General features: G+C 38.6%; 1 protein-coding gene across 1 annotated transcript in view; it reads right to left on the reverse strand.

Annotated features, from left to right (window-relative positions):
- Positions 1-25,665, reverse strand: part of ZNF407 (zinc finger protein 407) — a 335,977-nt gene that overhangs the window by 303,905 nt on the left and 6,407 nt on the right. The window contains 1 exon segment of the mRNA XM_053933898.1: positions 1,151-5,986. Coding sequence (XP_053789873.1) covers positions 1,151-5,986 — 4,836 coding nt within the window.

The raw sequence follows: 25,665 nt of genomic DNA on the forward strand, positions 1-25,665 counted from the left end.
GTTATTGGTATACATGAATATTGCAGTTATAGTAAAATACTTTGAAAGGTTTGAAATACAATGTCTCTGTTCCCCAAGATTAATTTTTAGGATTTGTTGTCCAGTCACGCCCTTGCCTTTTCATAAAAAAAACTTACAAAACTATTTTAGGATTATGCCAGGAATTACCATTCTTTTATGCATCTTTTTTCTTACCTTTTTGTTCTCTTCCTTGTAACCATGCACTAAGTTTCAAATACTGCATGAATTTAAACTATAGCTTCCATAATAAGCCATTATTTAAAAGTACAGTAAAATAAACCTTACAGTTTTAATGAAAATATGTTCATTGAAATGTGAATTTATTATTCAAATCCACTCATAAATTCAACCATGGAGACACCACTTGTCTAAGCAGAGCTCAGTGATTTAGAAAAGCTGTCTATTTAAAATAAAGAATGTATGGCAGGTTTATAGAAACATCGCAGTGAATTTTTACATAAATTTAGAACTGCAGCTTATGCATTTTTCTACAGAAATGTTTTTAAATTTTCCACTTAAAATTAAACATAAAAATGAATTTAAAGTGTGATCAGCACAGAAACTAAATCAGATGCTACATCCTGTGCAACACACCAGCACTGCTACCACCTTCTAAAAAGGCTGACCAATTCCAACTGCTATAACTTATTTCTACAAAAACCTCTTGTTGTTTCTTATTGGTATTTATTTAGGAGTGATGAAATATCAAATGTCTATTCTGAAACATTATGTAATGCATTATGTAATTGAAATGAAATAAACAATTTGGATATTAAACAACTACACAAAAGAGGAAGTTCGAAAGAACAGCTAATTGATCTCTCAAACCACCACTGCTTCATGATTTAAGAACCAATGAATGGTTACAATTTAGATTAAAAGGAAGAAAATCTCTCTATATGAAACAAAAAGCAGAAGGGTGACTGTACTTGAAATGTTCTTACATTTTCTGCCCTTTGATCACCGTATTTTCATACCCTTTTAGATAACTTTGAATTTCATCAGGGGCTTATCAGGCAATAAAAATGCCAGTTCCTAAGAAATACAAAAGGGCTTAACAAGCAGAAAAAGACCAATGGTATAATTCACTGTTTGAAAGAGACCAATTGCAATAACAGCATTTCCATACCTGTGTGGGTACGGATGTGAGCTAGGAAGGCCATGGAATTGCTACTTCTACACATCTTCCCGCAATACTTGCAGACATTCCCTTGGTTCTCTTCCCTCTCCCTGTTTATCTGCTCAGTGTCTTCAACAATGTATTTATTAACTTCCCGCAGCAGCTCTTCATGTTGCTCTTTAATGTGGAGAAACAAGCTCTGCTCTGAATCAAAGGGCTCCGTGCACTTCAAACACTTAAAGGTTGCGCCTCCTTCGGGCAGCTCCTCCACGCTCGCCTGCTCATTTCGCATGTGCCCAGCACTGGCCAAGTGCTGGTGAAGGTTGCTTTCTGTGTAAAATGATTTTCCACAGAGTAAGCAATGAAAATGCTTTTCTTTTGAAGGATGTTTCATGGCTATGTGAACATTTAGTCCGCTCAAACCATCTGCTAGAAAACCACAGTCATCGCAGCGAATACGTGTCGATTCCCCAAGGGAAATTCCTTCTGACTTCTTCTTTTTCCCGCCACTTGTTGAAGTGTCTGCTGTCAGTGTGAGCTCACTAGCTTTCACTGCCCCTGACATCTGTCCTTCTGCAGAATGGTCAGTGGCCTCCCCATCTTGATGACTTTTTAACCTCACTATAGAAGAATCAAACTTGCCAACATTTTGCATTGCCTTTCCTTTATCATCAGCACTGATAACTGTTCCTAAAGCCTCATTACTACTTTCTTGCATGCCCTCAGCTGTTGAGCCATCTGCCTCCCAAACATTGTTATTTATAGTTACTTCAGCTTCATGTGGTGCTTCCATAAGGGCTTCTTCCTCCTCCCCAGTAGGATCCTCTCTGAAACTTCTGTTACCATCTAAACTATGTCTATTTTGTACTGTTTCTCCAGTGTTTCCAGCAAAATTTGATTGCTCTACTGCACTACTTGTTTCTGGAAGACTTAGCATAAGTGGGTTATTTTTCTTCAGTGATTTTTTTTTGAGACTGTCTTTGTCTCTACACTCTGCTTCTGGGTTTTCACTATTTTCTTCCAAGCTCTCCACTCCTTTTTCTGAATTGAAGTTTGTGTTGCTTGATCTATTTTGACTTTCTGCAGTGCAATCATCATCTGAGTTGAGCAGCTCCTGACCATGCTTACTTTTCTGCACCTCACAAGTACCCGTTTCTTTAACTGATACTTCCTTGACAAGTTCAACAACTGTATCTTTCTGAGGAGCTTGCTGGAATCCTTCACAAAAAGGGTTTCCTCCTCCATTTTTAGACTCCTTATCAAGTTCACGTCCTACTGCATTTTGGGAATTGACATTTTTAGAGATTCTTGGAGATGTATTTTCATTTAAGGCCGTACACTCAGTAAAGCTTTTATTCGTATGATCACCTTCTGATGCATCATTGGCACACTTTGTTTCATCTAAAATAATTTTTGATTCTCCTGCACTGTGATGGTGCTCCTCTTGAGGCAAAGCAGTGCCTTCTTTAGTGATATTTGCTGTATTTGCTTCCTCCCCAGAAGAAGAACAAACGTAAGATTCTCTTCTAATTTTGTGTTTCTCTGTTGCTGCATGCCTTATCATCTCTCTGCGAGTAACAGCATAGTAGTCACAAGCCATGCAGTAGTATTCAAATTGTTTTGTATGTTTTCGCTTCACATGCAGCTCTAAAGAAGCAGCAGAATGAGCAATGAAGCTGCAGTGTACACACTTGTTGTCGTTTGCACCCATGGCTCTTCTCTGGAAGCTTGGGTCACAGTCTTGAACAGCCCTCGCTGGTTCCAACAACACATGCTGGTTTATATTTAATGGATTCCTATCAGGCTGCAAATCTGGTAGTCTACTGGCATTTGCAGCTTTTAACTCAGCATCTCCTCGCTCAACTTCCTGATTGTCTAAGACAGAATTTTCCAAATCTGATGACTGGCCACCATCCTCAACATGTTCAGGCAAGGCAGTCATGGGGCTGTTAATCTTCTTGCTCATGGATTCAAAATTACCTCCTTCAGGGGTAACGATGATCTCCGAGTTCTGTTTTCCACATCCTTCTATTTCAACACGGCTTTTGTGTTTTTTGGTTGCACAGTGACGTTCCATATCTCCTTTGGTGACAGTGTAGTAATTGCAAACCTTACACAAATAGCTGTACTGATGACTGTGCTTTCGCCTGATGTGAACAGTCAAATTCGTAACACTGGAAGCCAAAAGGCCACAATGGATACACGTCCTAGAAATAGTACCTTTAGGTTTCCCTCCTCTGGATGCATCAGCTAAAACCAATTCATTTTCACCAATCCTTTGCTCAAGTGGAACAAATTCCTTATTTCTCGATATGTTTTCCACAGAAGAGGACGAAACATCTATAATTTCTTTATCCAACTCTGTATTTCCACTCCCAGCAGTGGAAATATCCACCACTGATTTAATGCCACCAACACCAACACAAACCTTTACAATACATTCTTCAAAACGTAGTCCAATGTTGTTTTTCCTGGCATTTTCAAGATGCTTGCTTCTTTTGATATGTTTCTCCATTCCTTCCTTACTCAGTGAGTAGAGATTACATGCTTTGCAAAGGAAGTGATACTCTTGTGCATGTCGGAGTTTTATGTGCCTTGTAAGAACTGTGGAAGATCTTGTCTTATAAAAACACTTTTTACATTGAAATTGGGTTTTATTCAGAACAGAATGCTTTAGTTCATTTCTATGATTTATGAAGGAAGGGTCTGGAGTTTTTGCTTGCATTGACACTTCCATTTCCTTTGCAAGTCTTTGGCTATTGTTCGATACTGAGTCACTGTAAGGTACCACTTGCAAGGTCTGATTACTGTTACTCAATGGAGTAGCTTGCTGAAATAATGAACCATCATGTTTCTCATTTTTTTGATGATTTATCAGCTCTTCTTCCAATTGAAAAAAAAGAACGCAAGCTGGACAACTATGGGACATATTATGCACTTCACTCATATGGCTTTGAAGGCTGACCACATTCAAGCTGGTAAATGAACAGAGTTGACAATTAAAGCTACAATCACCCATCTGGTGTTTACTCTCCTGACAGTGTTGCTTCATGTCTTCCCTGACTCCAGAGGAATAGCTACACATCTGACAATGAAACTGGATCCTTTTTGTATGAAGCTTTGCAATATGGGTTTCCAAACTTTCTTGGTCGTGAAAAACGTGACCACAATCCATGCAAGTATGAAGAGCACCATCAGCAGCAGTAAGTTTAACTTCAGAATCTCTAGCACCTGCAGTGCTAGAAGAAGGGGTATTTGGCTTATATTCAGTAAGATCTTGCATTTCTGCAGCAGTATTACAATTACTTCCAGCATCTGCTTCTAGTTCTGTATGTGACACAGGGCTTGATTCATCATGTTTAAGCTGTGTGCTGGAGATAGCCTTCACATGTACTCTCCAAGATTCAGATTTGGGTCTCTTACTATTCCCCAACAAGCTATATCTTCTTCTAACCTGCCTTTTTAATCTAGAAGACCTACTCTGACCAAATGAAGACCTTAACAAGAAAACATTTCTTTTGTGTTTCAGTTTATCAAATCTCCTTGTCCTGTGTAAACTGTGAGGTAACTTTTTGATAGCTGGAAAGGATTCTGTTTTCTGCAAGCTATTTTCTGATGGTCCTGGTACTTCTAGTTTTTCAGTATGAACTTTATTATTTCCTTCTGTACCAGAAGAAATCAATGTTTCTTCTGTCATAGTATCTGTTTTTTCAGCACTAGTGGTATTTGAAGATGGTATCATTTCAACAAGTTCGCTGGCATCATTTTGTTTAGACAAGCTTACTTTTGAGCCTTTCAGTGCACTGCAAACACTTAATTGTTTTGCATCAGCAGTTCTTGCCCTTAATTTATTGGTCCCAGGTTTTGCCCTGACATTCTTCTCTTTGGTTGCAGTAGATTGCTGGTTTTTAAAGGATTTTTTTGTCAATATCTGTACAAATCCTCCCCGTGCAGCAAGATTTTGGCGTCGAAGGTGAGTCTTGCCAAGGAAATGAGAATTTAGGAGACTCTCTTCAGCACTCTGAAAACCACAAAGATCACAAGAAAATATCTTGGATTTCTCACAATCTCGCTTAATATGCATATGCGATGTTGAACTACACTCACCTATGCAACTACAGTGAGGGTATGTTTGCTCTTTGGATGGTTTAGAGAGGCGTTCTTGTTTATGTTTTTTCTTATCAGAGAAGGAAGGTAAACACTGATCACTCATTTTGTCTTTAGGGTCTTTGTCTGTGTTTCCAGCTGTACAGACAACACTGATTTTTTCTGAAGAATATAATTTATCAGAAACAGCAGCTGACATGTCTTGTGAATGTTTATTTTCCTCGTGAATTTTCAATATGGATTCATCAGAAGCACATCTTAAATCGTAACGTAGGCACAGGAGATCTGAATTAAGTAAGTCACTATCAGGACAACTGGTGACTCCTTCCTTCTTTACAGCTCCAGCTATCATACCACATGATTCTCCAGCTAAAACTTTTTGCAGTTTCCTTCCAGTATCTTTCACGTCTTCTGAAGAACTCAGCTTTCTTTTCCTGGAGACATTTTCAGGTTTCTCTGCTTCAATAACATCCAGGTTTGGTGATTCTGACAGTGCTGTTTTGTTTGTACCATTCTCTTTTTCTTTCTTTTCAAGGTCCCTGAACACTCCATCTGATGTAAGCCTTGTTTTTTGCTGAGATGAAGACTCACATCCAGCATTTTCTCCTGATGTATTTCTTGGGGATTCTTCTGTCAACTCTACTTGTAAATTCTCATCAACATCATCTCTCTTCTTATTTTCCTCCCCATCCATTCTTAACAGTGATATTACCAATTGAAGATCATTTGGTTTAGCACCTACAAAAAAAAAGTTATTGTTAGTCTTTTATGCAAACTTAAAGGTTAAAATAATCAAATTTTAAAAACCCCATGCAATATGGAAAATTAAAATCATGGCAGGAAGAAAGACACAATGAAAGATATGAGGTGACAGTTTCACCATGGTATCTAAACCACCTTCTAGTTACAGAGCTCTCACTGTGATGAGCACCACGTGAGCAAACACTTAGATCTCATAGTTTTTATGTAATCAAGTAATCTTCTACATGCTTAAAACTTGAGCAAACATGACCTTTGCTTCTGGAAGTATATTGAGGACCCAAAATACTAACAGCTTTCAGGGAACTGGTCATGGAATATTTGACTTTTCCTGAACTAGAAAACAAGCTTCCCAAATTTAAAAGTTCTCAGGAGAAATAATCATGACTGCAACAACAAGCAAAATAAAGCCAGCATAAATGTTAAATATTTTAAGTATGCAGCTTGCTTTCCTTCCTCTGCTTAGATTACCTGCTAAAGAGAAAGAGGGAAAACACAAATAGAACCATGTTCTAAAACAATATGCTGCAAGTAGAGCTTCCCATAATTCCTAAAATATCCTCTAAAACATCATTTCCCAATTGGGGAGGAGGGAGGAGAAACAAAAAAGTCATGAAATAACAGTGCAGAGAAGGGTAGCACCTTTGAGACCCAGCACAAACTGTAACCATTCAAATCCAGTCACCGAAAGCTTTTGCTCAACTGCCCAGTGTGACTCTCCTGCTCCCAAGAAGATGCCGCCACTAGAAAACTGATGCTACCAACACAGTTTATAAGAGGGATGGGGATGGAAAATCAAATCTTGACATTTATTACCTTTTCATTTTGATATGAAGCAACTGAGAATTGAAAATGCATTTCATTTTAACAGATGATTAAATACTAAATGTTTATCTATGTGCTTTACACTATGATTTAAACATCAATTTGCTGCAGATCCAAGTATTCAGTTTTTTGTTCAGTTACCCGTTGAATGAGGCCATGACCACACTTGTAAGTACTTCCTGACAAGATTAAGTAATTGCAATGTTGATATAGATAACGTAGGGTACAAAAAACTATTCAAGTACAAGGCAAAAAAATAATTATGCTTAAATTTGAGGACAAAGTAGGAAAGTATTAAACTGAGAAAATAAATTCAAATCAGTTGGACTTATTACCTATGGAAGTAAAAAAGTAGTTTTCTCCTTTAGAATAATTTATGGAAGGTCCCTAAGGAATTGAGTGCACATTAGTCTCACACGTTGAACAGTTTTTCAACTGCAGGTCTCTCATTGAGCTGACCACTGAACCACTGACCAAACCTATACCAAGCTAGTTATACCTAAATAACAAGAGAACAACCACCTCTAAATCACGACAGCCTTTTGGAGGATCACAATATTGTCCCCTAAATATATGGCTTCTGATTCTTATGCGCTACTATTTTTGTTTCTTCACAAAACCATGATGGAAACTTACCACAATTAGTCAGAAGGAAAACAGTCAGGGCTATATTCTCTGGTGGTATAAGTCAGCACCATGTTAGTATGTTCAAAAACACTACAGCAATTAATAGCAGGACCAGATGAAGCCTTTGAAGTGCAAGCTTACCCAGAAAAGGTTATAAGCACTGTTTGGGATACCGAAGAAAAAGATCACATGAAAATTATGTGGTTTAACTGCAGTACAGCTTTATTTATATAATGCAAAATATCAAGTTACTTCAGTGACAAGTGTCACAAGTCCATCCTTAAATAAGCAACCATGGGTCCTTTGCCTTGCTGCAGCTCCACAGCAAGGTTCCCAGCCCATGACCAATTATATGGCCTGGGGAAAAGCAGCAGATTTTCCTTTGCTGTACAAAACTATTTGCAATCTCGAACCAATTCTCCATCTTCTTTATAGGATACTTCCCTCTCAGACCATAAGATTTACCAGAAAACTTGTCCAGCAGTGAACTAATACTGGCATTGAACCACTATCAAAAGTTGTATTGGGATAATTAGAGGTTTCTCCATCAACAGAAGTGCGGCCTTTTCTGCCACTCCCTTGGAAATTCAGCTTATGTCCACTGGCCACTCGCACACCTAAAAAAGATGGCTGATTATCTGCACACAGTCTCTGCAGCTTTATCCTCGTTTCTCAGCATTTGTTCAGTAACCCTCCAACAGAAGTTCCTCCTGCTCTGTGCTCAGATCACAATCCCAGTTCTGGCATCCAACTGCACCAGTTACGGATTTTTCTAGTGCTTAGGAAAAAATGTATTTCCTCTATTTTATCTTTGTAAGCTGTTTGTAGTAAGAACTACAAACTAACTGCTAGAAAAGTGAAAAATACAAAACATAAACCTCATAGGTGCTACCAATAACCTCAGTATGAAATTAAAATTATCACATGTCTAATACAAATATGCTAAGATGCCTTATACCCCATACTTCTTGCCTAATTCCTTATCTCTGCCGTCATTTCATGACAAAATTCTAGCATGCAGACTGGGACTGCACTCTGTTCCATTTACAGGCCGTTCTCCTAATGAAGTCAACAGCTTCACATCTACTCTCACAACCAGTAAGCATTATCAAGGCAATTTCTCTCCAGCAGCACAGCAGGCTACCTGTGGCACCATAAGGTAATGATACACCTTTACCAACTTCATCACTACCACACATTTAAGTTTCCATGAAAATAGTCTACCCCTGCACACCCTTCCCAAAGTTACATTTGCCCCCGTTTCACTTCCATATAATCTATTCTTCATAAACATCACCACATGGGAGTCTGCACCTGCATGAAACCAAAATCCAGAAAGTATTCTCTATGAAAGCAAACAACTATGAGGTAGTTGCCCCTATATTAATTAATCTAAGGAATTAAATAGTCTCCAATTGCTTTTAGCTCTCTCTTAAAGCTGCCTGTAGGACAAGAGTGCATCTTCTGAAAGGCACTTAATGGCTATCACTACTTTTTGCGGGTGTCATGATCAGCAATTTGTTGAGCTCTGCTCAGTTCTCCACATCTCACACAAGATTTGGAGCACTGTACCAAGTCTCTGCTTCTTCCTGCTACTTCCTTTGCTCAGATCACACTGCCATGCCTCTAACACAATTTCAATAGCACACAGCTCAGCCTCCTTGATGGCAGAGTAGTGCCTCACACCCAAATGCAGCTGTGGGCCCCTTCCTGCATGGATATATTGCAGGAATGGCTATCACTACTCAGGCATTCAGCACACCATTAGCTGCCTCTAGACAAAAAAGAGCCTGTAATGCTACCTCTGCTGTAAGCTTCTCACCCAAAAGCTCTCTCCCAGATTTGTCACCGGGTACTAGGACAATGGTGAAGCACAAACTGATCAGAAATCTGAGAGGTCCTAATCCTCTGTCTACCTAAATCAATTCACTTCTGCTCTCAACAAAGCCACCACAGTAATTAAGGGCCATTCTGCAGTTAGTATTGTAATACAGAAGAATCAATGCATTGGAGAAGGCATCAACAGCACTCAAAGTCTGGACAGTCCCAGTGACCACATAAGGTCAAACGGTTTCTTTTTGCAAAATTAATCTTGGCTCAAGCCTTAGTCTGGCACAGGGATCATCACCATAAGCAAATTAGCATCTGGAATTTTATTAACTTAATCAAAGAACACACTCTAGATGTTACAAGTAACCCTCTGAAGCCACAGCACCTCAAGCATGTGCTTAAATCTAACCCCTACTTGTTAGTGTGATCGAGTAAGCATTTTGATAGCAATGCAATGCTGCCAAACTCGTATAGCAGTATGAATGGGGAAGATCAGCTGTTGAACCACCTTATTCATGGATCAACAAGACTAAAATCAAAGCAAGATGTAAACTTTCTTGTGTTTCCTGCTACCTTCATCTTTTAAAGCATCATCTGGAAACATTTTTAGAAGTAACAAGTGCTTAAAGTGCAACAATACGTAACCACCTAAAGTATTGCATAAATAAACCTAAATGTATTTATATAGGCTCCAAGACTGCGCCAATGGAAATGCCAGGTACAGCACAGCAGAAAACTGCAGCACAGGAACAATCCCAAGCTAAGCAGACAGCAGTCAAATCCTTGTATTTCCATAGTTTAAAAGCTGGTTCTGTCAAACAGCGCTCTCTTAACATCATATTCAACGTTCAAAATGAAGCTGTTCTAACTCAAAAGTGGGTTGACTTTTTGTAACATAAATCTTTTGTTAATGTTCATATAAATCAAGTATAGCTGAACAGATCCTTAAAGGATATGACCAAAAATTAATTTGCCACATTAGCTTCAGGTTAACAAATTCTTCTGCTTGGAGACAGTCATACATTACCTAATGCATTTTAAGGTTCTTTGCAGTACTGTGCTGTTCCTGAGTTTTGGAAAGAAACCTATTGTGGCTTTAAAATTTTTGCTCAGAAAAAGCTGAGCTCAGTAGTTCTATTGTAAATAGGTGCTCAAACATAGTGCTTTTCGTCAATAATTTTCTAAATATCTGAAAGAAGTGAAACATACTTTTAAGATCTTCAAAAGCCGCATGTTTGTTCCGTATGTTACATCTGCACAGGCCAACAATCCAAATCCTTACAGAATGTATAAGACATGCATTTTTAAATTGCAAGGGCATAATATGTAGTATTTTGGCTATATCACATAAACCAATATAGCTACAGATTCTCCCCTTTCATCCATTGGGATTTCCAAATCATCAGAATCATGAAGTTTTTGTTTCGATATTTAAACTAATTTAAATGACATCCCACAATCACAATTCACCAGCATCTCAGTATCTGTAAAGTAGAAAATTCATACAAAAAAAAGAGAAAAATAGCACTTCTTGAGCAACCACCACCATTTTTTACCTGATAACAACTCACTTTTGTATTCTTCATACAAAGCTTTTTTGTATATTGACATAGTGTCTGCTACAGTTCTGTACACAAACATAAGTCATTTGTGGACAGAAGCTATTTTCTTGGATGAAAATAGAGAACACTGGACTTGAGCATTCTAATTTTTTACCACTGGTCCAAAAAAAAACAGTATATAATGTCTTACTATGCCAAAAGGTGGAGACATTGCACTTAAGCTTTAAGTATAAGATCTGCACTGCTCTAATCCTCAGATGAAATTTAGAAAGTAGTAATCTTAAATTAAGATCGAAAGGATAACTAAATTAGCGATGATTGATAAACCTGTAGTAAACTTCAAAATTCCTTCACTTGATGGTCAATACAATTTTATTTACTTCTCATTTTGGTCATGTGCCAAGAGAAGGGGTAGAGTTGTGTACAGAAGGACGTAAAAAAGGTTTATTTACAAGTATTAACTTTACTCTTTTTTTATGCTAATCCTGGCATTAAAATTTCCAGAGCACTTCTCAGTCACAGTACTATTGTCTCCAAGTATTCAATGCCCAATCTGCAATGTTTTTAAAGGATGCGACATATGGAAAACAGAGGTTCATTTTTTTTTTCCCAGTAAAAATTCCCCTTTTCAGATAATTAATTCTTTCAATGAAATCATGGATACAATGAAGCAAAATCATTTTAATGAGCTCCTTAAATAGTCTACACAAAACTGCACGTTAACAACTCATCTCAACATATGACCTTTGTGTCAAATAAGCATCTTCTCAGGGGCACATCATCCTTCCTAAATCAAATCATATGTCTGTCTTATGGCCTTACAAAGTTACCTCACTTCCTTCAGAAAGACTAATCTAAGCTAAAAGTCTCCTCAGTAATGGAATAGAGGAAACAATATGGTTGTCAATTCAAATGGAACAAAGATCACCTTTCTTTTGAGGAAAATTTGATGATATCCATTACAAACATTTGTTTTCCCTTGTAGCTCAAAAATGCTGGACTTAGAGCTTTTCATCATGAGCATGGTCTTCACATAAAGCCACCGTTTTCCTAGGACATCAGAATCTCCACAGGAGACTTCCAAATAAGCTGCAGACTTCCAAGACTAAAGATTTTGAAATTTCCACACAGATCTATCCAGAACAGTTCAAGTGACAAAATGAAAAGCCCCCTGATAGTCATCCCCTGTGTATCACTGAAAATGGGGAGTTATCTACATCCATTAATTTCATTTTCTCACAGCCACCAGAAAAAACTGTAACAGTATCACAGGGAAATGCACCTGCAATACTACCAACATCCCGCTTGCTTCTGCGTCCACACCACTCCAAGTCCTTCCAGGTGGGCAGAAACTGACAACACAAAGGCTCCCTAGTTCGTCATCCACTCATTTCAGAAAGAGCCAAATGCTGCTAAATGCAGCAGGGACCGCTGATTAGATCAGCTTTGAAGAGGAAGTCAAAAAAGACACACAGAGATATACACTCATTTTAAATGCAGTCAGAATCAATAGGAATGTATGTGCAAGACAGAGAATCAGAGGAAATGCACTAGTATCTCAAAAAAATTGCTATATAACCTCCAGATTTTCAATTTTTGAAAATTCAACATGGTCTGTATATTTTGAATTTTAAAATCAAAGAATTCTGTTTCCTGAGCAACACACACATATAATAATAGCAATAAAAACATTCAATAGAAACTTCTGAGGATGCAAGAAAGACTGAATTCATACAGTACTGTGACATTTATGGATGAAAAGCACTTTCTAAGTATTCGCAAAACACTTCATTTTTGAGAGTTTATTAAATCCAGGAAAGAAATTTCTAGGAAAGAAATACCATTTTCCACATACACTAGTATGTTCTGTGGTTTGTGGGAATTCTCTAAATGACATGCTTTCGTGCAAGATACAATTCTCACCAAGTACACCAATTAAAAGTAGAGAGAAGCAAAAAGTACAATGCAATTTGAATCCCTTTGTACTGTTGGCTGTTGTACCCTCTTAAGTACAGTGGACCACACTGGAATTCATCAGAGAAATACATAGACATTACCACTGACACCTGAAAAAAAATGTTGGAAATCTTAACTTTTTCCTGAACTTTGGCAGCAAAAGAAAAAAGCACGTTGTAATGGCTGCTACTTGTAAATTGGCTATTGTAAACTCCACCCTAGGAACCTGGTCCTAAGAAGCCCTGTTTTCTCCTTTATAAACATAAGGAGTATGAATTTCCTAGAAGGCTATTCTGGTGTTTAATATTTGTGAAGACTTACTAAATTTCCATCAACTTTGCTCAAAATTAAATCCAAAAGACCAAAAAGGACAACTTTGTTGGCCCCTTGCTTAAAACTACCATTTCATACAGAAAGCAACAAGAGGCCTCTACCATCACAGCCTGGGACACATTTGTAGTCTACTACTACTGTATTTATCACCAGTTAAATTATCAAAAGAATGCATGCAGCAATGGGGGTATTTATGGACTTGCTTCTCACTCTTGTGCACCCTGTTTTCCTTATCTGCTGCCTCTTCAAGAAGCTCAGCTGAAAAGAGCTGCACGAATTTTTGGCTGAACAGGTAACACAAAGACTTTGGATTTTTTGTGTGATAAGTTAACAAAGTTTCCAGAAAATACAAAGTGTACATATGCTTCTAAAGAAAAGGGGACGTTAATAAAAATAAAAGCATTCTGATGACCCCTGGTGGCCACTACATACAAGGAAGTAATTGCATCCCATCTGAGAAAAGCAGATCAAACGAGAGTGTTACATGTTCTATTGGTAGGCACATCTAAAGAAATGACAGCTGGTATTATTAAATTAGAATATTTATTAGAAAGTACATATTTACATGTCCGTCTATATCAACTTACTGTATTACAGTAGATACACAGACATACTCAAAAATTTAACTATTAAAAATAAATCCTCTTTTTCTCTTCAATGAAATAGAAGTGAGCACACTGGAAGTATTTCAGCTCAATCCTACAAGACAGACAAATTGACGTTTTTCAGTTTTGTTTTCCCAGCTGGGTTGCTCACATAAAACAGAGGGTGTTCAGGAGAAGCACGGTGGAAGGAGGAGGCTGCCTCACACCAGGGTGCACTCAGAAGGGCTCTGTGTAATAGATGATGTCCTAAATCCCTCCAGCACAAGCAGTTCTCCAGCACACTTTAGCAAAGCAAACAAACCAGCCTCTCCTTCTTTATATTTATACATTTATATTGGACTTCTACCAAAAAGAAATTAATATTAATCATTAGGAATCAGTATAAAAAGCTGATAGTTGTACACAGACCTCAGCTAGGGAGAAGGTAAACCCTTAATACACAAATGAAAAGCTGCATGACAAATCATACCTTTTTATCTTAACACTTTCCTGTAATACATGCAAGCAATTACAACAGTGCTGCCATGTCCTCTGCAACAGAGAGAGCGATTTTTCCCCCAATAACTTAGATGATCCAGACTGTGACTTAAACCATGCACAGCTGTGCAAAGCCTGGCTTCCTCCAGAAGTAAGTGTTACCTGTGTTCAGGTGAACAAACCCATGCTTCAGCTATAGTCATTGCAGAACTTCTAATGCTGTGTAGTTCTGTACTCAGAACAGTTCAGGGGTTACAACTGACCTTCACTCTAATTTCCAACTGTGACACATCTGTCTGTGTCAAGAGATAGAAACCAATATAAGATAGCAATGGGAGGTGTACCAGAGGCAGTGGCAATGTGAGTCCAAGCACTGGCAATATGGGATGACACAAAAATTATTCATGACTTCTGTGATAGCAATCAAGGGATACTACTATGGCATAACATGGAGCATTTTCCCTTCCCCATCCTTAAAGTCCTTCACTAGAAGAACTAAGCCACGTAGCTACAAAAGCCTCCTGCACTTCAGCTGAGGACCAAAAAGAGGCTGAAGGCCAAGCAGGCTCCCACTTCTCCCCAGCAAAACACACTCTTGGTCAGCAAGTGGAAAGTGAAGGTGAATGAGGGAGAAGGCATGGCTATCCCAGAGAGAGAGGCCAGAGAATGCCAGAGCAGCTTCCACCTCCTATTGCAGCCCATACAATGAAACCACATCTTCCCAGAATGGGTCCTAGGCAGATAGAACTGAAGGAGGGAAGGAACTGAAGACAAGGAACAACCTCTTGCTGATACCACCATCACCTATAAAATAAAACCTCCATTTACTAGTCCAAAGCTTTCACACTTACTGATAGTTTGGCAACAAATACTATGAAGGTTTCAAATCTGCTGCTCGTTAACAGTATCCATTTCCTCCACGTCTGTTTGTTTCAATGCAACAAATTTGGTGCTTGCTTAAATCAGTCCCTGAAACTCAGCTCTCTTCCAGAGCCAGCAATATGCCTAAGCATGTGCACAGTAATTTGTGTGAGGCACACATGTTCAACTGCATTCCCAAACAAGGAATCACCTGATAACATTTTCATCTCTCCTGCAGGAGTGGTGCATGGGGTGTAGCAACAGGGAACAGTTGCACTGGGGACCACTTCCCTAATACCTAAAAAAAATTATGAAGCTTCACTCTGCTCTAAGAGCTGTACCTTGCTAACTGGGTATCTTAAGCGTACAAAACCCCTTCCCTATTTTGAAGCTCACTGTTTAATAGCTACACAAGACTGAAACACATTTCCTTCTGTTGTTGGCTTATTAAAGCCAACTCCAATCTCCAGTCAGCACCACAATATCAAACAGCTCCCTGGGAAACATCAGCAATGAAGCCCAAGGTGTGGGGAGTCTCTCCCTCCCACCAGAGCCCAGCAGCCACACAGAGCCACTGCTAACCCCACTATCACCTGGTGTGATCAAGGTGGCACCACAGTCCTCCTCTTCCACAGACTAGGAAGATGTGCCTGGCCAACCTGGTGACCTTGGGCACGACCTTCTGCTCCCCAAGGCACTCCTGGGCAGGGAGTGCAGATGCTGCTGGACCCTGCCCAGGCACAGTTCCTGGGCATCACAGGAGGGCACGGTAGGACCACGCAGTGCTTGCCTGGTCAAGGGGACCTTGGGAGTTGGGGCAGAACTGCAACTTGGTTGCAGAGACTCTGTATTTCCTCGATACATCATTACTCCTTCTCTCAGGGATGCTTTAGGAGAGTGTTATTACTAAAAATGCTACTAATTCCCTGAAAAACACCAAGTTGAAATCAATGCCACAAACTTTCCCAAGATCAATAGGTTTTAACGAACACAGAAAACATACACAGTAGCAACCACGGGCAAGTACCAGGAGACCAAGCCAGAGTAATAAATTGCACCTGCTCCAACACTTTCCTGGCAGGAAAAAATTGACATATCACTAAGCAGCTCAAACACCCACAGGATCTGAGGGACCACAAGATGGGTGACCTGTGTGGTGACTTACCAAAGCAAAGAACAGCCAGGACACAATGCCAGATCTGCCCCCCACAGAAGGGCAGGGTTTTAGCAGCTCTCAGTTGATGGAGCAGCCCAGACCACAGAGTCAGTCCCTCTGACTGAGCAATGTGGACACAGAAAGTGACTGCAGGTTCAAGGGGATGCTTCCTACAGCAAAGGGTCATCAACAGTCATTTTCCTAGTACTCACCCTGGGAAAAACTTTTTCAAGTTAACTCTTTTCCTAGCTGTTATCACGAATGGAAAAGAGACAACAGTGTCAAATTAAACCTTACAGTTAACAGAGCAAAAATGTTGGTTTATGTCTTTTACAGTGAAACCTAACATTAAGTGTGCTGTTCCATCATGAATTTTCCAGAAGACTTGAGCATCACATCCTATTTTTCCCTAAGAGCTATGATTCAGACTTTCAGTTTCTGGTAAATTCCATGAGTATTTGATAATCAAATGCAACTTCTGTTTTGTCAGCTAAGCAGCCTTCCTCATCCTAAAGCACGAAATTCTTTTTACATGAAACAGGAAAGGAATTATCTTCTAACAGTGACCCTGCAATTCCATTTTACAATTTAAAATACAATTCCATTTTACAAGTTAAAATTTTGGAGAAAATGCACCACTTTCCCAGGAGTTAATATGTGATATTATTTCCATATACTAAACAATACAGAAGATTTTACTGGTTGAACCCCTGTAACAGCACAAATCATAGCAATGTAAATATGCAAAGGATCTTATTACAACCATTACACTTTTCTCATCAATCTCATTCTGTACTACTGTGTTAAGGACATCTAAGTATTCTTAGGTGCATGTACAATATAAAAAATAAATTAATACTCCTTTTAATGAATATCTCACAAAATTTTCCCTCTCCCCAGATCATAGAATTGTTTAGGCTGGGAAAGACCATGTTCATCGAGTCAAACTGTTAACCCAGCACTGCCAAGTTCACCACTAAACCATGTCAAGTGCCACATCCACATGTCTTTTAAATACCTCCTGGGATGCTAAATTCCACCACTTCCATGGGGAGCCTATGTCAGGGCTTGAGAACCCTTTAAGTAAAGGAATTTTTTGTAAATCTAATCTAAACCTCCTCCAGTGCAACTTGAGGCCATTTCCGCTTGTCCTGTCACTTGTTACTTGGGAGAAGAGATCAACCCCCACCTGGCCACAACTTCCTTTCAGGTATTTGTAAGAGAGTGTTAAGACTCCCCTGAGTCTCCTTTCCTCAGGCTATACAGCCCCAGCTCCTTATAAGACTTGTGTTCCAGACCCTTCACCAGCTCTTTTGCCCTTCTCTGGACACACTCCAGCACCTCAATGTCTTTGTTGATGTGAGTGGACCAAACCTGAACACAGGATTCAAGGTGCAGCCTCACCAATGCTGAGTACAAGGGGACAATCCCTGCTCTGCTCCTACTGGCCACCCTATTGCTGATACAGGCCAGGAAGCCATTGGCCTCCTTGGCCACCTGGGCACACACTGGCTCTTGCTCAGCCACTGTCGATCAGCACTCCCAGGTCCTTTTCCATCAGCAGCTTTCCAGCCACTCTGCCCCCAGCCTGTGGTGCTGCCTGGGGTTTTTCATGACCCAAGAGCAGGACCCGACACTTGGCCCAAAATGGCCCAACCCACTGATCCAGCCTGTCCAGATCCCTCTGCAGGGCCTTCCTGCCCTCCAGCACATCAACACTCCATGCAACTTGGTGTTGTCTGGAAAATGACTCAGAGTGCACTCAATCCTCTTGTCCACATCGTTGATAAAGATATTAAATAGAACCAGCCCCAGTACTGAGCCCTGGAGAACACCACTTGTGACCAGCCATCAGCTGGATGTAATTCCATTCACCACCACTCTTTGGGCCCTGCCTTCAAGACAGCTTTTTACCCAGGCATCTTCATGCCACTATCTGTGTTTTACATTATTCAAATACCTATTAACATCTAAATTCAACTGAATTCACTGGGAATAGGGCATTTGAAAATCAAGATATTTCTTTAGGTGCTTAAAAAAGATTTGTAAAGTAATACCATATATCCAGATTTCACTATTTTATCTACAAAACTTGTTATTCAGAATTCAATAAAATTACATAAGCCAACTTCTTAATTAAAATTAGTTTATATTTTGAAAACTCAACAATTAACAATGCTTAGTTGCATTAATAACTCACTCTCCAGAATGCTTCAAAAGAAAAATTAAATTATATTAGATTATTTTTAATAACTTGTAGCATTTAAAAGTGCCCAGTTATAAATGAAAGGACTAAAGGTAGCAAGTGCACACATTCAATGCTATTAAAAGGCAGACACACGAGATCTCATGTATCTTGTGCCATTTGTAAAAAGATTGTTTTATTATCAGTGCAACTAATCACAATGAAGACATCTCTTACAATCAAAGACATTATAATGAATTTTCTTTACAGCTACAGAGAAATGGGATTTGCTGTTCCATATCAAACTAGAACAGGCTGTATAAATTCTTCTTCATATTTATTATTAAATGTAACTTTTATCTATAAAATCAGCCATGAAATATTAAAAACTAAAACAACAGAATTTATATCCTTTACTTAATTTAGTTTAAACGGTCTATTCACTAAAGAGAGGGGGAAAAAAGGTTATATATGTATTATATAATGTGCCCTCCCCTCTCCCTCATAAGTGTTTCCATTATAAACCACCTAGTTTTTGGAATTTATAACTCAGCTGTAAAAATCCACTTCATATGTAAAAGTTGGTATACTTTTCCTTTTACAAATTAAAAAAAATCTGTTTCAGAAGGAAGGCAATAAAGAATGTGAGAGAAGGGGAAAAGCAATTAGACTAAGAATTTTAACTCTTGGCCAGTTAAATCAGTTGGTATGAGCCATCTTTGTAATTCAGACCCATCTTCCCACCCCATCCCCTGAAGAACCATTGGGAGAGGGTCAGCTGGCTGCACCAGAGACCCTGGGCACATGGGAGCCAGATACTGGCCTCCAGCTGCTGCTGACCTGCCAGGTTTGGCTATCTTATCCTACTGCTATCTCCTGAAGTCAGCTGTACAACCAGGAACTGGACAAATGGAAAATAAGTGAGAACAGCAAAGAGCATTAAAATCACCTGTGTCAGAGAAGAGACAAGACAAAGCACATTAGCACATCTTAAAAATGACAAATAGACAAAAGTCAAAAAAAAAAAAAAAAGGTTCTCACAATTAAAAGATATAAGACTTGAGAATTCAGGAACTGGAGATTGGACAACATACAGTGCAACGAAAACTGAACAGCAAAATAAGGGCAGATAAAAACCATCAGAAGTTTACACAAGGATTAAAAGGGTCTTATTTAAGACAGCATGGAAAACAATTAATACATAAGATGGCAGATTCCAAAATGAAGCATGAAATAAAGCAACAAGAGACAAACAACCTATGACCTTAAGGTGCAAGCCACAACCTACGCTATTTCCTGCTTGCAATATCTTACTTTCAGCTTTTTCCTGGAGCACAACGGCAAAATGTACCATTATTTTCAGAGTCCCCATTTTACAGTTTGAAAGGAATAGAAAGAAGAATCAAAGGAGTAAAACCCTGCATTGGTTCTCATAGTGCAGCTCGTGAGCTGCATGAGCCTGGCAGGAGCCACAATTAAGCCACACCAGGCCTGCACACACTGTCTCAGGAGCACCAGGGAAGCTGGCAAAGACCTGAAGTCCAGAGATGCTCCCATGTGCCCCAGGTGATGCCACACTCTTGCTTAGAGGAAACCACCAAGGCCATGTGTTCAAACGTAACCTTTATTTAGTCTTCAGTTAAATTTATTTATCAGAAAAGCCCCTCTCTTGGCAATTGTTTAACTACAGCCCATGACAACTATGTATATATATTGCAACCAATTTCCACAACAATAAAAATAAGTAATATTTATAAATTCATTGGTTCTCTACAGTGATTCAGGTTGAAGGTAGTCACAGTTAAAAAAAAAAAAAAAAAGCCTTCATGGGAAGATCTTTTAGTGGACTAGATTAATCTGGCATACACAGACAGCAGAGGATATTTCCAAAATATGCATAAAAAAACAAACACAGTAGAAAGATATTACCTACACACCCTCCTGCCACACACTCAAAAGAGGTACATGAGCAAAAAGAACTACAAAGTATGAATTCTAGGGATCTACTAGACATTGATATAATTCATTATTTTGATATAGCTTGATTTGCAATAGAGACAAACAATGAGGAACAAGAGAAGGAATGAGAAGATTGGTGTTCTAAGGCAAACATATCCTTAAAATTCCAGACTCAAAGAGCAAAGGCTGCAAATGCAGTATCAGTTACCAGTGTATGGAATTTATGTCAGATCACCAACAGAAAAAAAGAAGAAGGGAAAGGAAAGGCTGAACCAAGCAGCAAGGATCCTCTAAGGGACCAGATGGTCCCATGGCAAAAAAATCTGCATTCAATTCCCAAAATTCAACAGTCCAAAATGACTCATGTCTGTATCTACCTGGTATGTCAGCCACTACTGTACTGCTCAATGTCAAGATTTAAAATGTCTGGATCAGGAAGTGAGACCTGGAGTTTTAGGCACTGGTATCTCACATCCCATTCAGAGAGGGAAGAAAAAAATCCATTTCCTTCTCAACCAGCCCCTAAGCTAGAGAAAAACAGCGAGCACAAGTCCTAAGCCCAGAAAACGAGAGCAGCTAAAAAAGGCAACCAGGAGAAAAGACAGACTCTGCAGAGCTGCTACCATATCATTTACTGCTCACAAACCTGAGTAGTCTCATTCTTGTACCTGGGGCACACCTGCAGTGTGAGCACCCCAAAGCAGGCACCCAAGCAAAGCCTCCTACTCCTCCATACCTACTGCAGCTGCTCCATAACTTGGTGCCCACCAGCACCAAAACCAGAGTCGGTTCAGGCCTGCTTGTCTCATGCAGGGATTAGGAATCTTTTATGAATAGTCACTAAAATCCACATTCACTCCAGGAATAGTTTTATACTTCATGTCAAAAAATGCACAGATGATGACATTATTTCATTTGAATTCACTGTATTTATTAGAATTTATGATCAAAATGTATTCATTATAAAAATATGTATTGAACTATTGAACAAACAAGAAAAATATTTATTAATTGTTCTACCTGGCAGCTCTTATTCAGTGGAAGGTCATCAAAAATCACTGGGAGTGCTTTCAAGAACCATTCAAACAAACACTTCTAGAAGCAAAACCACAACAATATGATTTTCAAAATTAAAGCATACTTTACAAAATACTAAAATTTGGAGGAATACTGTCCTCAAAATGTGCCTTTGAATTACCCCTATTTGGAATGACTGGCATGACTGTACTAGCCACACATTTTAACATTGCTTGATCCAGTCAGCTCACTAAATCATTAAAAATATACATGACTGAGCTTCAGTTTGACCTGGAGTGACTCCTATATGTACTCCCAAAATTAACACAAGCACTGAATGCTACTAATCTTCAACTTGTAATAACTGATCAAAGAATACTGCCCTGTAATTCACTACAAACTAAAATCATAGCGCTGAACTGTGCATTTTCAAACAAGTGGTTTATAGCTCTAGATTTAAAATGCAAAGTTTCCATTATATTTAATAATTAAAATGCATGCTGTGTTATGGTTACATTTGGTGACTGGATTAGTAGTACCCCAACTGAGTTAAACAATGCCTCTTCCTATTAGAGTTCATATTACCATATTGTCTATTTGTTTAAGAAAAGGAAGAAAAAAAGCACAGCAAGCAAGAAGGAATAAAAAAGAAATATGAATATCAAACATACTGAAAGACAGTAAGAACCAAGACAGCAAGAAGACCTGGTATCAGCAAAATATACGCTAGCTGAAAGCAGAAAAGCTGAAATACCTGTGCATTTAAAGTATGAAAACTTTTAATAAAAAGAATATTCTCCCTTTGTCAATAAGGGTTCTCATTCAAAGTAAAGGGAATAAAGCTCAGTTTGTTTTCCTAGATGCAGTTGCTACAAATTGAGGGAATACAGACATCACTGTCAAAGAGCAGACTCTTTCAGGCTGTCAACTTCTTAATCAGGGTCTGACTTCAGTGGAAAGTGTGAAATTATGTAATTATTTATGCTTTGCAATTCTGACGGTTTAAACAAATCCAGCACTGTGAACATCATCTTTTATAATGCAAAATTCCTACTGCCATTTTGTTTTAGGGAATATACCTTTTATTTTTTTTCCTGTGCTTTCTAGGTGGTTTATTCAAACAAAATTTAAATATTATGTGAAGCATTTCTTTTCTCCCAAAACAGATCCCATGGAGCTTAGAAACATAACTTACAAGGATGAAAAATAACTGAAAAATAAAGTAAAACTGAAATCATGGCCACAGTGACATCAACTGAAGTTTTCTCAGCACTGTCAGTTATATTGCCACCCAAAACTCTCTTAATGGCAAGACTAAAGACCTTTGAGTACTTACAACAAATGTATAAATATTATTTGACCCCATAAAGAGACATACCTCTTATATTCCTGCACTTCCATGCAATATTTAGGTACAAACTTCAGAGTTCAACTTTGTTTTCATTTCAATTATATTTTAATTATCTTGGTACCAGCAGCAGATACAAAGAAAAGCTTGTGTGCCTGAAAGCTGGCCTACTTCTCCCTCTATTGCAGCTGGCATAATATATTGCCTCTGCCTGTAAGTCACCTCCTCAGAAACCCATCCCCTTACAGGGTAAATACCCTTAGCATACAAAATACAAAGGTAGGCATTCTCTGAAATAAAAGTTTATTTAATACTCCCCCCAAAAATACACTTTACTGAAATCAGCAACATCTAAATTCATGACAATGTGAATGAAGAAGATGAGAAAGCATTCCTGAAAGTCAACCTCCACCAGCAAAGTTCAGCATGTTATTTTCCTGGAAATGGAACCTGAATAGCCTGACCAGAGGTAGCAAAATGCATGGTCAGGTTTTCACTTGTCCTCTCCAACCAACACCTTCTGTACCCAATGACCTTGTGCCCAGGAAGGATTTTTGGGGTTTGGCAGAAGTTCCTTGTATCTCACCAGATGTCTGCTCCAGAGCAGCTGAAAGTCAATGCTAGACCTTTATCAACTTTCTCTTCAGTCTCTTCCTCCCCTTCCCTCCTCAGGTTGCGATCCTGCGATCCTTGTTGCAAACTCATTGGGTGACACAAAGGAAAGGAGACAGGGAACAAAGCCTATATAGAACACTCTGCAGATATCAGAGGCACTCAAAAAGAAGTCAAAGCAATACTTGTCAAGAATTTCTGAGCTACCTGTATTTAGAATGGCACTCACATTCACAAGTCTGCATTTTGGACACCCAAAGTCTAATGAGAAACAACTAAAGAAAAAAAAAGGGTAGTTTTTTTCATATAACATATCTGCCAAGTTCCAAGTACCAAGTAACAACACTGTATTGTAAAACTTCTGCTCAAGAACCAACCTGTTTTTTGAGGTATGATTTGAACAAAAAAAAATTAAAAATCCAATTTTATTTCTTTGGTTTTGTATGCAAAAATTATGAAATGGAGAGCTTGTGTCAGGTTCTGATTTTGATCATTTTGACACAAATTGAAAAAATTCTGTTAAACTAAATGGAAATATTCTGATTTATAGTCAGGTAAATAACATCAAATTCTAGTCCCAGGTTTTCTTTCCTTCCTGATTAAATTACATTAATGTACACTCAAAACAAAGCAACGACTGCTATCCCTGTTGGTTTTTTCAGAAGAATAACTTATCTGTTAAAAAATACTACCTGGACATAAACGTGAAGTCACAAGGGTTCTTCACATGTCTGCCATCTATCTGAAGCCTTGCAACAAAGAGGCTTTTAGCAGTATCATAGTACGTGGACACCAACATATCACCCTAAATGTAGGGCAGAAGTCAACCTGCTTCTGTGAGGACCTATATGCCATAGTTTCTCCCTAAAATACTTTTTATTAACCTGATATGTATATGAGACAGCAAAAACCACAACAACCTGTGTTATTCTTACGTGGAATGTACCAGAAAAAGGCTCAACAACTAAATATTGCATCTTCACATTCTTGCTAAAAGGTTTGACATAGTATTCATTGCCATATTATTCCTAATTAGCAGTTTAAGCTTGTTAACAAGAACAGTTTATTTAAGGTAAACAGGAATTATCTTTCCATTGTGTAGGTAGGACTTGTAAATAGGACAGCTCATAAATTCTAAGATAAGAGCAACTAGGAAGCTATTCATTAAGGCTTGGGTTATAAATTCAAAACATGAAGCATAACATGCTTAAAGAAGAAGGTTTTATTTTTAAAAGCATTCATTAGGCTCTCATCTTCAAGCCTCAGACTTGTAAATAATTTAAAATGAAAATGCGAACAACAGGCAGGGAAAACAAAACAAATGCAATTCAAATCAGTCCATTGTTGTACCAATAAAACTCAGAACAATAGAAACTAAGTTGGCAGATTTTGAAGACAACATCCAGAAAACATCTTTATGTACTATATCTTTGAACTTACATGTTGTGCTAGTACTGGCTCCAATAAAAAAAAAAAAAAAAAAAAAAAAAAAAAAAAAAAAAAAAAAAAAAAAAAGTAATTTTTGGTATTCACTGCACTTTATTCTGGAGATGCCAAAGCAAACAAACAAGCTAGAGTTTATCAATGCTTTTAGATTTTATATTTATCCATTCTGACTTTTCAGAAATGTATATCCTATTAAAAATTTATATGACATAATGCAAGAATAATCTTCCCTTCAAAGATTAAGGTAAAACCTCAGTTTGCCTCACATGGGGAGCAAGCAAAGAAACAGTCTTTCCTTCACAGACATTGAAAACTGAAAGTGAAGAAGACGAAAGTAACAAATCAAACAAAAAACCAAAACACAAGGATCGCTGCTGTCCTCACTGCATATTCAGTGTCCCAAATCCAATGTCAATACATCCCTGCAGAAAGCATGTTACACACCAAGGAACCATGGAAAGTGCAACATTTTGCCTTCAGTGAATGTATGGAGCTTGCTATCCTTTTCTCAAGGACTTGGAACAATCCAACTTAAATATTCATTTAAACATTCAATGGAAGACAAGCATGCAACAAGAATTTCTTTCTCCATGTTAGAAGACCACGTGGCATTGCAAAATTGCCGAAGTGCCATATTCCTATGCCATGGCTTTGTGCAGAAAGATGTGCATAGATGCTGGCTATCCCAGGAACATCAAGACATGCTCCTCAGAAGGTTTTCACTTACTGAAGGCACCCCATGCACCAGGAAACGTGACATTTGTCACAGGCTGCAGAACATCCAGCAGGAAACCCTGGCACACCCAGTGAGCTCTGGGCATACAGCAGGATGAGACTTAGCTACAGCACACACAGCCAG

The sequence above is a fragment of the Vidua chalybeata genome, chromosome 1 (assembly GCF_026979565.1).
Source record: "Vidua chalybeata isolate OUT-0048 chromosome 1, bVidCha1 merged haplotype, whole genome shotgun sequence".
In the NCBI taxonomy this organism is placed as follows: Eukaryota; Metazoa; Chordata; class Aves; order Passeriformes; family Viduidae; genus Vidua; species Vidua chalybeata.